Raw genomic sequence first — 15,476 nt, 5'->3', positions numbered from 1 at the left:
CGTCTGGGCGGTCCGCTCGGCTGGAGGCTTCTCGAGATGCCGGGTCGAGAGATTTGGCAGCGCCCCCCGCAGCGGATCGCAGTGGGTCCGCAGGACCCCCGGGGCAGCTGTGGGGGGGGGGGGGGGGGGGAGAAAAGAGCTTCATGGCTCATCGGATTTCTCGATTGCGATTCCGACTCGCTGCGTCCCGCGGTGCGCGACTCTCACAGCCATCGTCGCACGTGGGAGGGGGTCCCATCCCACGTCTCGACCCCCACTCGGGAAGCTGGCGGCCACTGCATCACCATCACCCTCCACACCCCCCACCCCGACCCCGTGTCCCCGTTCGGTCGTTTCGCTCGTGGTCACAACAACAACCAGCAGCTTCATCAGGCGGTTTGCCAGAATTGTGAGGAAGTCTTCCTGCTTCCGGTCTTAACTAGAGGAGGAAAGGTGATGTCACCACTGTGGTGAGCCTGCCAGGGTGTTCCCCCCACCTGCTCCGGAGTTGCCCCGACCTCCACATTTAGAAACACATCGGGCGTTGAGTCTCCAAGTATTCGGGCTGCTGCTGCTGCTATAGATTTCCGCGTGATAATAAGCCTACTTCCGTTGAGCTATCATTTGTGATGACCAGGTCGCTTCTGGATAAAAAAACCAGCGCTACATAGCAGCTCAGCGGGGACCTTAAGTGGTAAAAAAAGAAAAATCTAGATTTAATACCTACGTGACTTTACCGAAAGAACCACAGCGTATGGTAAAAAAATATCCAGATTTTATACCGACGTGACTTTACCGAAAGAACCACAGAGTATGGTAAAACAATATCCAGATTTTATACCTACGTGACTTTACTGAAAGAACCACAGAGTATGGTAAAACAATATCCAGATTTTATACCTACGTGACTTTACCGAAAGAACCACAGAGTATGGTAAAAAATAACATTACACGTTGTTGAGTTGCAGGTTTGGTCTTGGGTCAAATTCAACGCGAACCCGCAGCGAGCGATCTGCCACGTGACTGCCCCCCCCTCCAACTCCACTAAAAACTTGGCCCCCTCCCACCCACGACTCACGAACACATCCTCCCTCCCTCCCCCCAAGATGTTGAAGACGCTGTACAGAAACAGGGGGTGGGTGGGTGGGGTGGGGTGGGGGGGATGGGTGGCGAGTATTTAGTTCATAGACACGAGAAGAGGGCAGCCGGTCGATCATCAGGCAGAGCAACATGGGGGGAAGAAAGTCAAAGTGCTGACGAGCCCTGCACTTGGGAGACGGCATGGATGGCGGTGGAGTCTCCCTCCCATCCTCCCCTCCCTCCCATCCTCCCCTCCCTTCCATCCTCCCCTCCCCCCCCATCCTCCCCTCCCCTCCCTCCCATCCTCCCTTCCCCCCCACAGATGTCCGGGAACGGCGGCGGGGGAGGTCATAAAAGTCGTCACCGCACGGGACAAAGAACACATTCCTGCGGAGGGAGCTGGTAGGAACGTTGGGTTGCTCGGTCAATGGCCAGGGTCAACGGCGGCGTGGTGTGTTCCGCAAATATGCCCGACTGTGAGGGCGGGCACAAGTTGGCGTGAGTAGGTTAAACGTTGAGTTTTATAAGGGCACCACGGGGTGACCATTCCCTCCCCACCCAGCCCCACCCCTCCCACACCCCACCCTCCCCACCGAGCCCCTCCCCACCCAGCCCCTCCCCACCCCCCACCAGCCCCTCCCCACCCTGCCCCTCCCCTGTGGGCTGGTGGAACCAGGAGGTTCATATCAGTAAAACCCCGCTGCTCTGAGAACAGCAGAACTGGTGTTTGTGTTTCGTTCGCTGTCCTTCCCCCACGGCACCCCCCCCCCCCCAAATCCGGTGCGAAATAAGTTCAACGCACGTACACACACCGCACCTCCGATTAGCACGGTTGGCTACGTACGGTGCGATAGAAGTTCAACACACGTACATTACACACGTGACCAGCACCGGGCAGCACACGCCTCGCACACTCTGCGATTGTCGGTGTTGGCAGTGTGTCAATCACCACACGCACACGCAATGTTTCTTTGACACGGAGCTTACGCAGCTCTTTTTAATTTCAGAAGCGACCTGAGCCATCACAGATGACGGCTCATCATCATCATCATGTGGAAATGTATAAGCAGCCAAATATTATAAACTCGTGATGTTGATTCTAAATGTGGAGAGGGGGGGGGGCACAACCGGAGGACTCGGATATCCAGGCGACCACGGGGAGAGAGAGACACTGCAAACTCAAAATACACAGCAGCAGGCGTCAGGGTCGAGATCGAACCCACGACCTCCTGTATACGAGGCGAGGCAGTTAACATCTCACCACCGTCGGTACAGAGAGTGTGTGCCGAGTGGGAGACTCTCACGAGCCACTCGAGGACCTGGATTTTAAGTCGCAGGCGTCCGCAATCCATCCTGGGAAAGGGATGACAACTCCCACCGGCGTTGAGACACGAGGGGGGGCCCCCACTGTGAGCCCCCCCCACCCCCTCCCATACCTCTTCCGGGTCTAAAATATAAAACAAACCCACAACGTTAATTTCTCTATCGTGTAATGGAAACAACAGCAACAACAAACCGCGTGCGTGCATATTTCTTTGTGTTTTTTCTTTACAAAAATAAATCCACAAGCGGCCGCTGAGAGAGCAACTTCCTCCCCAGCAGCACGGGGCGACTCCGCGTGAGTCGCGAAGTGCCACAGCCAGTCCTGAGATTACATCGTTTGTGTGTATATATATGTGTGTGTCTGTCTGTGTGTACGTGGGGAGCGGTGGTGTAGCGATTAGCGCATTGCGCTACGAACCTGGCGACCCCAGTTCGAATCCCGCTCAACGGACACCACCCAGTGATGATTATCTGAACGGGTCCTGGGCCTCCACCCTAGGTCGACTCAGCCTCAAAATGAGTACCTGGTGCTGGTGCGGCGTGAAGTAACCATGGCCACCCACCTCCTCGTGTGCCGTGCCGGCCTGCATAGGCGCTGCTACTCGCTAACAGCACTTGCCCCTACAGTCTGTTACAGGCTACACGGGAGATCTTTGTCTTGTGTACAACAAAATAAAGACAAAGATTCCCCCCCTTACCGCCCGTATAGCCTCAAGAGACTGTTGGGGCAAGTGCTGTTAGCGAGTAGCAGCGCCTATGCAGGCGGGCACTGCGGCACACGAGGGGGTGGGTGGCCAACAGCACCACGCCCGGCCGCCTTTGTCTCCTTAGGTACTCATTTGTGGCCGAGTCAACCTAGGGGGAGGCCCCGGACCGGTTCAGACAATCGTCACCGGCAGTTGGTGGCCGTGATCGGGCATCGAACTCGGGTCGCCAGTTTTTTCTTCTTGGTTCTTTAGGTAAAGTCACGTAGAATAGAAATAAAATAATAAAAATAAAACATAATAAAATAATTCTCACGACGTTTCGGCCACAACGCAAGCAGCCGTCCTCAGGTGAAGAACAGGTCTGTCAAGGAGACAGTCTGAATGACACACCCCAGGCTTAGAGCGTCTTTTTTAAGCTGGGATGGAGGGGAGGGAGAGCGCCTTGACAAAATAATTTGCATATCAAGAGGAATTTAGCATATTTATGGAAAATGCAGATATGCGATTAATACTACTTGTGAAATGCGTAGGAGGTTTGGCGAGGGGTTTAAAGTCATTATTTCCATTCTACGTGACTTTACCGAAAGAACCAAGAAGATGAATCCCTGCAGTCTCGGGTCGCCAGGTTTGTAGCGCTAACCGCGCCACCACCACTCCCCACACAGCACACGTGCACACAGAGACAGTGGTGAGCTTTTACACGTGACGAGAGAAAAAACCGGGCAGACACGGACTCTTACTGGCCTAGGATGTGTACGTATATTAAAAAACAGTTACAATTTACAGCCCTTTGATCGTCGTCAAATCCACCGCTGGATGAAGGCCTCCCCCTTAGTTTCGACCATACTTCGCTGGTCGGTGCGGGTTTGCCGAGGGATGCCGCTGAGACGAAGGCACCTGGGGGGGTTCGCACCCCGAGTGAAGCGGCGACACCACACCAAGCAGTGTGGAGGGGAAGGGATAGCAGTGTCACAAAAATACATTGTTTTCCTGGGTAGTAAGTTTTATTTCCTAAGTGCTTACGCCTCAAAAGTACAGACCATGGCTATTATTCCCCCACAAACTTTGCTTTTGTGACCAGGACAGTGATATTTTGAAATTTACCTATTGTCAATGAGAACACGTGGTGTGCATTTGTGTCTCTTCGTTCACGTAAAGTCCTGCTTACAAAAGCAACGTTTGTGGGGAATAACAGCCATTTTTAAAAATACTTCTTAGGCATAAGCAATTAAAAAACATCGTGAAATTTGCACAAAGTATTGCCAGCCCGGAGGAATTTGTTGTTTTTCGTTGTTTATGTTTACGAGCAGACGCTGCGTCGACGAGCGCCGTCGTTCGCCACCACGGCGCTTGTGCCAGGCTAGGTGCACGTTGACCTTACAAAGACAAAGGCCCCCCCTCCCTCCCCTGTATAGCCTCAGACTGTTGGGGCAAGTGCTGTTGGTGAGCAGCGCCACGACCTGCCGCCTTTGTCTCCCCAGTGGCGATGTTTACTACACACCGCACCAGGTACTCATTTGAGGCCGAGTCGACCTAGGCGAGCGTCCAGGACCGGTTCAGATATCCGTCACGCCGGCGTTGGCCTTGAGCGGGAAATCGAACTCGGGTCGCCGGGTTCGCAGCGCAGCGCGCTGGCCCACTGCACTACCGCTCACACGCACATGCTCGCACGGAATGCACGAACACACACACTCACTCACACAAGCCGTATAGACAGAAGTACACACAGCGTGTAATGGCTCCTCCGCTCAGCACCCACACGGTAGAGGCCAGAGTAGCCACATCTGGGGTCTTGGCAGATGACCAGTCGCGGCATCCCCGCAGTTTGGGAAGTCTGAGCAACTCCATGTCGCCGTCCGGAAACCGGCACTCCCCCCACCCCCCCTCCACAAATGGGCACGCAACCTCCTCCTGCGATAGCTCTTCCTTGTTAACCGTCGCCATCGTAACCGTAGCCGTCACCCGCCATCATCACCATTACTACTATTGCCACCATCATCGTCGTCACCACCAATGACGTGCCAAGCACGGAGGCACGTGGGATCGGATTCCTTGAAACGCCACCGGCCTTCGGATGAATCGTCACGACGCGGGATCGCCGTGCACTTCCAGAATCGATCCCCTCCCTCGTCTCGGTTTAGTCAGGGCACGAATTCGCGGTGCGTGACGGCGCGTGGCAGTGCGTGGCGGTGCGGTGCAGTGCGTGGCGGTGCGTGGCAGTGCGGTGCGTGCCTTCGTCCGGTGGCGGAGGGTCTTACGGCACGAGGCGATTCGGCCAGATCGTGATGTGGCTTCACCCCACACCCCCACCCCCTCTCTCCCCACACCAAAAGTTGATCGCCAATCGTTATTTCCACTGCAGGGGGAAGAATAAAAAAAACCCCGTACAGCTGTTCGGCGAACGGGGTCGGTAAACGCGGACGTCACCACGACGCCCGCGCCAGGCTAGGTGCACTGAGGCTTCGTGAAGGCGTGGAAGGCTCACTTGACAGGTTAGCCGAACAGACCCGATGGGTTGACCCGACCGAGATGGCCGGAGCACGCACGCACACACGCCCCTTGCGCACACACGCACCTTGCACACGCACACACACACGCCCCTTGCGCACACACGCACCTTGCACACGCACACACACACGCACCTTGCGCACACACGCACCTTGCACACGCACACACACACGCACCTTGCGCACACACGCACCTTGCACACGCACACACACACACACCTTGCGGACGCGCGTGCCAGGGCAGTCCGATTGGTTCAACCCCACAGCAGTGACATGCCGCCGTGCTTGCAGCAGGGGCAGTTGGTGAAGGATCCCCCCGGATGCCAAAAGAAAATTTATCTGCAAATCTCTTCCGCCACGACCGCACGTAAAACACACACACCACCCGCCCCCCCCCCTCCACTGCTTGACGACGGCCTTGCCCCACACCACTGCTGTACACGAACCGTGGGGGGCGGGGGGGGGGGGGGGGGGGAGTCATCCGACCAGACCTCCCAACGCAGGTCTTACAAGTGTTGGCGGAGGTGGAGGGCTGTTGGGGAGCACGGAACCTGCAAGTTCGACAAACGGAGATTTTTCCGTTCAACGCGTAGGCTTCCGCCACCAATATCATCCGTAACGGGTTCTTTGGGTGAGATCGCGTAAATATTTACGCGAAACCCCAAAAAAACCCCTCTATGATGGGAGATTTTTCCCATAGGAACGTGGCATTGACGACGCTTGCCCGGAACCGCCAACGGACTTCCGAGCGCGTGCTGGTCACGGTGTCAACGTCGATGTCTCAATCGTGGAGCCGTCTCACGTTGTCCCCCCCCCGCCCCGCTTGCGAAACCGCATCCTCCTCCACCACCACCACCGCATCTTCCTCGTCCTCCACCTGGTGCGCTCCTCCTTCCTGGTTCACGTTGCTCCATACCCTGAGTGGTGTCGATGAACAATTCTCATCATTGATCACGAATCATCATCGAACGTGTTGCTGTTGTTGTTTTCAGAACGTACAAATGTTCGCGCACCCCTCCCATCCCACCGGCCGCCCCCCCCCCCTCTCTCCCGGGGGTTCCCGCGCTAGCGGTCGGTTGAGTGCTGGCGCAGGATGCAGCTCGGCGACTCCATCTCCTCCGGCGCGTCCCCCGCCGAGCCCTGCCCGGCGTCCTGCGCCGAGCCTTGGGCCGGCTCGGGCGTGAAGCGGAGAATCCGCGGCGGCGGGCGCAGGAGGCTGATGGGACAGAAGGCCGTGTCGCTCTTGATGACGAAGTTCACTTTGTTTTTGTCCGGGCAGAAGATCGACGGAATATCCTTGTGTTGCCTGCGCAGGGAGAGTAGTGGGGGGGGGGGGGGGGGCACACACGGAGGAGATGATGTCACCGTAACGACCGTCGTCACCGTAACGACCGTCGTCACCGTAACGACCGTCGTCACCGTAACGACCGTCGTCACCGTAACGACCGTCGTCACCGCGGACGAGGTCACACCCCGTTACCATCGTAGGCAATGGGTCATTTTAGAGAATCGGCCACATCGGCAGCCATTATTAAATGCACTGCTAGATGAAGGTGTGTGTATGTACTGTGAGTGTGTACTGTGTGCGTGTACTGTGTGCGCGTGTACTGTGTGCGCGTGTACTGTGTGCGCGTGTACGGTGTGCGCGTGTACGGTGTGCGCGTGTACGGTGTGCGCGTGTACGGTGTGTGCGTGTACGGTGTGCTGCGTGTACGGTGTGTGCGTGTACGGTGTGTGCGTGTACGGTGTGTGGCGTGTTACGGTGGTGTGCGTGTACGGTGTGTGCGTGTACGGTGTGTGCGTGTACGGTGTGTGCGTGTACGGTGTGTGCGTATGTACGGTGTGTGCGTATGTACTGTGTGCGTATGTACTGTGTGCGTGTGTACTGTGTGCGTGTGTACTGTGTGCGTGTGGACTGTGTACTTGTACGGTGTTGTGTGTAAACGGTGTGTGTGTACGGTGTTGGTGTGTACAGGTGGTGTGTGTACTGGTGTGGTGTACGGGGTAATGTACGGTGTTGTACTGTTGTGGGTACTGTGTGTGTGTACGGTGTGTGTACTGTGTGTGTGTACTGTGGTGTGTGTACCTGTGTGTGTGTACTGTGTGTGTGTACTGTGTGTGTGTACTGTGTGTGTGTACTGTGTGTGTGTACTGTGTGTGTGTACTGTGTGTGTGTACTGTGTGTACTGTGTGTGTGTACTGTGTGTGTGTACGGTGTGTGTGTACTGTGTGTGTACTGTGTGTGTACTGTGTATGTACTGTGTGTGTGTACTGTGTGTGTGTACTGTGTGTGTGTACTGTGTGTGTGTACTGTGTGTGTGTGTACTGTGTGTGTGTGTACTGTGTGTGTGTGTACTGTGTGTGTGTACTCTCTCTGTGAACTGGACTCTCATGGTGAACTGGGCTTCCAAGGCACGTCAGGGACGGCCCGAAACCGCCGTTGACCTCCGCGTGACCCCTTCCCCCCCAACCAAAACCGCAACCCCCTCCCCGTCCCCGCGTTTGCAAAGTGCACACTTCCCTTCCGCAAGGACATTTAATCTCCCGTCGTTGCGCACCGCAACCCGGCCCAGCGTCATGGCTTACACTTCCCCAACGCCAGCCAGCCCCCCCCCCCCCTCTCTGTCGACCACATCACCATCATCGTCGTCATAATAACACAGAGAGAGGGGGGGGAGTGGTGGCGCAGCGGTTAACGAGCACACAGCGCCATGGGGACCCGACAACAGCAGAGTTGTATTCTCAGGCGCGCGAGTTGCGAATCGGTCCTTGCGAGCGATACCGAAACTGGTCCCGGGGTTTTCCCCTAGGTCGACTCGGCCTTAAATGAGTTCCCGGCGTGCCGTGCGTTCATCGGCTGCGGAGACAACGGAGTGGGTCCGTGCAAAGCCACCCGTGTGGCCCTTTTGAGTGCTGACCTCACGGCGACCTCCGGATCACCTGGACGCTACCTACGCCGCAACTTGCGATTATTATCACCGGTTAGTTGTGTCTGCATTGTGTCTGCAGTGCCGTATTCACTGCATTTCTATTGGATTTAATTCATACTTTGCAAGCGTGGCTTACAATTTATTTTGTTATACGTACGGCGAGATGTTAACTACCTCGCCTGATATACAGGAGGTCGTGGGTTTGGAGTTTGCATGTTCTCTCTCTCCCCGTGGTCACGTGGATTTTTCCCTTCAGCTCCTCCGGTTTTTCCCTCCACATTTAGAATCAATGTCGCGCGTTCAGAGCAATTTGGTTGCATTGGTGGTGGTCAGGTCGCTTCTGAAAAAGAACTACAACTCAGTTCAGTGGGGCCGGACACCTGGTGAAAGGTGAAATAAAAACATTGTTTTACTAGTGATAGGTTTTTACCCTTTCAACTGGTACAAAAACTGACACCTTTATACAAGGGATCATGTTTGCAATAACCACAACACAAGCAGTGAAAATGCAAACAAAAAGAAACAACTCTGATGATAATGATATGCACTGTCCTTGAAGTTGATTGGTCCACACCCGAGACAACTTTTCTTAGAGCCCAGTCTCACATGGTGTTGGACCAGATGACGCCAAAAGTTGTTTCTTTTTGTTTGCATTTTGACTGCTTGTGTTGTGGTTATTGCAAACATGATACCTTGTATAAAGGTGTCAGTTTTTGTACCAGTTGAAAGGGTAAAAACCTATTACTATATTTTGCCACTGGTAAAGGAGATTTCTCAGTGTAAATTGTTTTACTAGTTCAGTTTGAGATTTTTGAGATGGAAAAAGGCGCTCGATCAAAGCTGACATCGTCGTCACCGCGATCACCACCACGAGTCCAGCATTGCCGACCCGTCTCCACCGCGGCGGTGACGTCAATCCCCGGCTCATCCGGCACCGCGGGTGGGGGTGGTGGGGGGCAGGGGGCAACTCTTGGCGCGACCGCGGGAGAAACGCCACCGCTGCCGTCACCGCACCATGCACGGTCCGTTGCCGCGCGTCCGCCGTTACCGCGTGGGCGCGGTGAAAAACACCGGGGGGGGGGGAGGCGATGGTGACAAATGCATTGTACCCCCGTGCTTGAGGTTCAAATAAATGACCCGGTTTTTTTTTTTTGTGGCTCTGGGGTGCGCCCAGTAATCAGGGCCACTCTTCCTCTGCCCGGAAGAGTGGGGGGTGGGGTGGGGGGGGCGGGGAGGGTTCGGGGGGGGGGGGGGCGCGGGGAGGGTTCGGGGGGGGGGGGCGCGGGGAGGGTTCGGGGGGGGGGGTGACGGCGAGCGGTCACGTACGTACGCGTGTTTTAACTTCTTTCGCACCGTACGTAGCCAACCGTGCTAATATCGGAGGTGCGGGGGAGAGACAACAAACTGAAGACAAGAAGCAGTTCTGTCAATCTCAAAACCGCTCCACCCACTCAGCCAGCCACCCACCCACTCAGACAGTCACCCACTCAGCCAGCCACCCACCCACTCAGCCAGCCACCCACCCACTCAGCCAGCCACCCACCCACTCAGCCAGCCACCCACTCACTCAGACAGTCACCCACTCAGCCAGCCAGCCACCCACTCAGCCAGCCAGCCACCCACTCAGCCAGCCACTCACTCACTCAGTCAGCCAGCCAGCCAGCCAGCCACTCAGCCAGCCACCCACTCACTCAGACAGTCACCCACTCAGCCAGTCAGCCACTCACTCAGCCAGCCAGCCAGTCACCCACCCAGCCAGTCACCCACCCACCCAGCCAGTCACCCACCCAGCCAGTCACCCACTCAGCCAGCCACCCACCCACCCACCCACTCAGCCAGTCACCCACTCAGCCAGCCACCCACCCACCCACCCACTCAGCCAGTCACCCACTCACTCGACCAGTCACCCACTCAGCCAGCCAGCCATTCACTCAGCCAGCCACCCACTCACTCAGCCAGTCAGCCACACTCACTCAGCCAGCCAGCCACCCACTCAGCCAGCCACCCACTCAGACAGTCACCCGCTCCCGGTGGCTTCCTCATATCGCGAGGAGGAGCGTTCCTAGACCGGCCGCAGAAGCGTCGCGATGCGGTGACCACCGTCTTGGTTTCGATGGCGAGCAACTGAAAGCCGCTGCCGCAAGGATGACCGAGTTTACGCGACGATGGTTTATGGACTCCTTGACGAGATCAGCTCAAATGAAGCGCGGTGAGAGAGGGGATGCCCTCTGGCCATGGGAACGTGGAGTTTCCGCCGGTCACTCGCCCGCGCCGGGGCGGCCCAGAGGAGATCGACGCCGTGACCGAGGGCCCCCCTCCGCTCGAGAAGGAGACAAAACACCGAGGCCGGAGGTGTAAATTCCACATTGCTATACCGGGGGCCAAAGTGGTACCTATTCTATTGACCCCAGGAGGATGATGAGCAGAGTCAAACCCTCCCAAACAGGATTTAATTCATAAAGGTGTTATTGTTGTTAGATCGCGTAAATGTATAAATGTGTCGTTAAACCTGCCACCACCCGACACAGCCAACTAGTTAAAAGGTTGTCACGTAAACATAACGTGGCAAATTCGTTACTAGTACAGCACTAGTGTATAGTAGTGTATAGTGTAGTGTGTAGTGTAGTGTATAGTGTTGTGCATAGTGTGGTATACTAGTACAGCACCACCGGTTGTGTGTTGGAGAGCCAAGCCACAACATTTACAATCTGAGTACGACGTTTCGCCAGTAATTACAACCAGCTTCATCAGGCGGACAGCAACCACATTTGTGCGTCGGGTGGTGGCGAGTTTAACGACACATTTATATATTTTACGCGATCCGACCCAAAAAAAAAGCCTGTATTATGGATGATATTTGGTCGCGAAAGCCTCCTGCTGCTGCGTGTTAAACCGAGGATTGAATTCGCAAGTAGAATTGGGCTAGCGGACCCGTGGGGCAGGCACCAGGGGAGCGAGTGCACCGCTGTTGCTGCTGGCGTGAGGGCGTGTGATGGCGTGCGTGCGTGCGTCTCTCACTGCGTCTCCTCGAAGGCCGTGACGCGCTCGCAACCCTCGGGAGGCTCCCGCATGAACGTGTAGCTGTGGTTGGGCTTGGGCGACGAGACGTACTTGGGCAGCGGGGAGCCGCCCCTCCCCTCTGGCCCCCCGCCCCCACCTCCCCCTCCTTCTGGTGGGGGGAGAGGCGTCATCATCACGATCACAACCACCACCACGAACTCGTTAGCACCATCACAAGCAACACCATTGCTACTGTCAACATCACAAACATCTTCATCATCACAATCGTCGTCACCATCATCGCCGTCGCCACCATCACACATACACAATCATAAACATCATGATATTACCATGGTCACCATCACAATCATCACCATCCCCCATCCCCCATGTCATCATCGCCATCATGATGATCATCACCACCAGCACCGTCACCAGCAGCGTTCGTTACACTGCGTCGCTGTAGACGCCACGACTTCACGAATCACCGGACACAAGTGACGCACACAGTGCCACTCCAACCTCGGCTACCGTCCCGACATTCCCCTGCCCCGTTGGCACTACCGCTGCCCACCTCACGCGTGCACTCACGCGCGCACGCGCACACACGTGCGCGCACACACACACACGTGCGCACACACACACATGTACACTCACACCTCACTGCACTCTGCAGAACAGGATAGGGGTGGCGGGAGATCACAAGGACCCCACGCAGAGAGGCTCCCGAGTCAGGCATCGAACCCAGGCCCCTTGTTTCGCTTGCGAGGCCACAACAAGCGTTGCCGCTGCACTGCTACCGCGGCCATCGCCCGGACAAAGATTCCCCGCCCCGTGTAGCCCTCGACAGACTGTTGAGGGCAAGTGTTGTTGGCGAGCGCCTATGAAGGTCGGCACTGCACTCAATGGGTTGGGATGGCTGGCACCACGGCCCGGCCGTCTGTCTCCCCAGTGGCGGTGTTCACCACACACCGCACGAGGTATGCCGACCTAGGGGAAGCCTAGGAGAGGCCCAGGACCCGTTCAGATAATCGCCACCGGTGTTGGCCGTGAGCGTGGCTCGAACCTCGGGTTGTCGTGTTTGTAGCACAGCGGAGCGCTAACCGCTACGCTGCCACTTAACACAACAACACGCACAACAAGCACAACGCACGGACAACAACACGCACCTCTGTTCACATAATCGACCGTGGCGAGGGCCGTCAATGTGGATGACGACGTCGATGACATCACAACAGGCGCCAGCTGCTGCTGCTGCTGCTGCTTCACCGTGAGCGCCGCGGCACCGTGGACGGGCGGAGGCGGAGGAGGGGGAGGGGAGCGCCCGGCGAGGTGGTTGCTGTAATGCTGCTGTTGCTGCTGGTGGTGGTGGTTGTGATGGTGGAGAGCGGCAGCAGTCGCGGCGGCGGGAGGGAGCGGGGGGAGCAGCGCGGGCGACGCGGGGAGCGAGCGGCAGCGTTCGCCGTCGAGCGCTGACGGTGTCTGCGTGTCCACGCTGCGGGTCGCCGCGTTGTTGCCGCTGCCGCCGCTGCTGCCACTGCTGCTGCCGCCGATGCCGGAGTTGGAGCTGCACGGTCTCGTCGGGAGAGGGGCCCGGCGTCCATCCGGAGCGTCCTGCTGCGAACGCGTGGATGGGGGGGGGGGGGTGGGGGGGGAGATGCGTGGGGACGCGGGCAGACAACGACGACCGTCAACGCTGTGGACCGTTCGGCGTTGGGCATCAATGAGCATGGGCGCATGAAGGACGGCCATCGCCCGAAACGTCGCCCCTCTTAGAATTACATTTCTCCACTCGAGGCCAGGTTGGCGAGATGTTATCTCCACCGCCCGTCATGCAGGAGGTCGTGGGTTCGATCCCGACCCTGACACCTGCTGTAGATGTGGAGTTTGCGTGTCTCTTTCTCTCATCATCATCATCACGGTGGCTAGGAGATGTTAACTACCTCGCCCGTTATGCAGGAGGTCGTGGGTTCGATCCCAACCCTGACACCTGCTGTATATTTGGAGTTTGCGTGTCTCTCTCTCTCTCCCCGTGGTCTCATGAATTTTTTTCCGGGACCTCCGTTTTTCCCGCTCCACGTTTAGAATCGACATCACACGATTACAGACTATTTGGCCGCTACTATCAATGTCCACGTGACGACAAGCCACTTCGTCGGGCACGTCACTTGCATCCAGGTCGCTTTTGAATAAAGAGCTGCGTAGCTCAGTGGGCCTCAACCTGGTGAAATAACAACTTGTGGTTTGTTTTTCACGTCACACGGTTAGGGGGAGGGCGTAGTGCCCGTGGGGAACACGAGCCGGTGGGCGTGGCGGGAGCTCGACACGCTTGGCGCTGGAGGGGCGAAGATGGTCCCTGGCCACGCTGGGAGGGCTCGGCGTGAAACAACAACAACGCTGACAACAACAACAACGCTGACAACAACAACGCTGACAACAACGCTGACAACAACGACTACAAACCATGACGATCTTCGTGGACGCGACGCGGCGACGCAACTCATCTCTCCCGGCCTCCCGAGCCATTACCCCCCCCCCCCCCACTTTGAAAAACGGAGATGCTCAAAGCAACGGCCGCTTCTTTTTCCGCATAGAACAGAGCGAGGGCGGTCAAACTGCATGCTCGCTGCAATTGTGTGTTTCGTTTGTTGTTGTACCCTGCTCCCCCCCCAGCATCATTATTATCAGGGTTGGCTACGTAAGTGGGAAGGAGGTTTAACGCACGTAGCCGCCACGCTGCCGCCCACCCTGCCCGGTGAGAGAGGGGGAGAGGGGGGGTAGAGAGAGAGGGGGGGTAGAAAGAGGGGGGTAGAGAGAGGGGTCCCCTGCGTTGCCACTCACCCGCGGGGAGTCGTGGCACCACGCCTCCTGCACGAACACTCGCTCAATCTCCTGGTTCAGCGCCTCCACGCTGGCGCGCAGACGCGGCAACACCCCCTTGCCCAGGGTGGGGGCCGGGGCCGCCCCCCCGCCGCTCCCGCCGGGCATGCTGGGAAACCCCGCCAGGGCGATGGCCATCGGCTTCGGCATCGCCACCTGCGGTGTGCGGACGCGGCATCGTCCGTGGGAGCTCAACGCCGACGCGTCTCCAGGTGTGGGACGACTCGGACGCTGGGACGTCAAAATGCTCCGCGCAAGTTGCGCGCCCGCCACTTGTGAAGCACGCAAATGCATCCACCCCCCCCCCCACCCCGGCGCAGTATGGGGTCAGGCGAGAACGGTAAATGGCACGCAAAGACAAATGTAAAGATCCCCCGTGTAGCCTGCAACAGACTGTGGGGGCAAGTGCTGTTAGCGAGTAGCAACTTATAAAGGCCGGAACGGCACACGAGGGGGGTGTGGGTGGCCAGCACCACGCCCGGGCGCCTTCGTCTTCCCAGTGACGATGTTTACACCGAACCAGGTAGTTATATGAGGCCGAGTCGACCTAGGGGAGGCCCAGGACAGGTTCAGACAATCGTCACCGGTGTTGGCCGTGAGCGTCAATCGAACCCGTGTCGGTCGCCAGGGGTTTGTAGCGCAGTGATGTTGACAACTCCGCCACCGCTCCACACGACAACAAACAAAACAACGGCCGTGACGGTGACGTCATCACGGCGCTCGTGCCAGGCCAGGTGCACTTTTGAGGGCCACGTGAAGAGGGGCAGGAGGTCAAAAGGTGCCGTGCCACGCAAACAAGCATTCCGCCCTCCGGCGCGGCCATCCCGAGTCGTCTGGGGCGCTCCGGCACGCACCGGCGGCTGGGCGCCGACGGTCGGCGGCGGTGGCGGCCCCGGTGAGCCCGGTGAGCCCGGTGAGCCCGGCGAGCAGCGGAGAGACGGCCTCCCGCTCCAGGCCGCTCTGCTTGCTCCGCTGCAGCTGCTGTCGCAGCTTGGCGATCTGCGGGTGACAGAGCGAGGTGGGGGGGGGGATAACCGGGGGGGGGGGGGGGGGTGAAATGGGGGCAGGGT

At 57.6% G+C, this 15,476-nt stretch overlaps 1 protein-coding gene across 1 annotated transcript in view; it reads right to left on the bottom strand.

The window, feature by feature from the left end:
- Positions 1 to 2,031: 2,031 nt before the first annotated feature.
- Positions 2,032 to 15,476, bottom strand: part of LOC133358237 (glucocorticoid-induced transcript 1 protein-like) — a 51,549-nt gene continuing 38,104 nt past the window's right edge. The window contains exons 3-7 of the mRNA XM_061576480.1: positions 15,261 to 15,405; positions 14,368 to 14,714; positions 12,696 to 13,143; positions 11,545 to 11,695; positions 2,032 to 6,902 (exon numbers count right to left, since the gene is read on the bottom strand). Of these exons, the coding sequence (XP_061432464.1) occupies positions 6,662 to 6,902; positions 11,545 to 11,695; positions 12,696 to 13,143; positions 14,368 to 14,714; positions 15,261 to 15,405 (1,332 nt within the window). The 3' untranslated portion in view covers positions 2,032 to 6,661. The remainder of the gene's footprint in view (positions 6,903 to 11,544; positions 11,696 to 12,695; positions 13,144 to 14,367; positions 14,715 to 15,260; positions 15,406 to 15,476) is intronic.

The sequence above is a fragment of the Lethenteron reissneri genome, chromosome 61 (genome assembly GCF_015708825.2).
Source record: "Lethenteron reissneri isolate LAM-NWPU_2019-01 chromosome 61, ASM1570882v1, whole genome shotgun sequence".
NCBI classification, from domain to species: domain Eukaryota; kingdom Metazoa; phylum Chordata; class Hyperoartia; order Petromyzontiformes; family Petromyzontidae; genus Lethenteron; species Lethenteron reissneri.
Note: the sequence above shows the minus strand (reverse complement) of the source record. Positions and strands in the feature narration are given on the sequence as shown.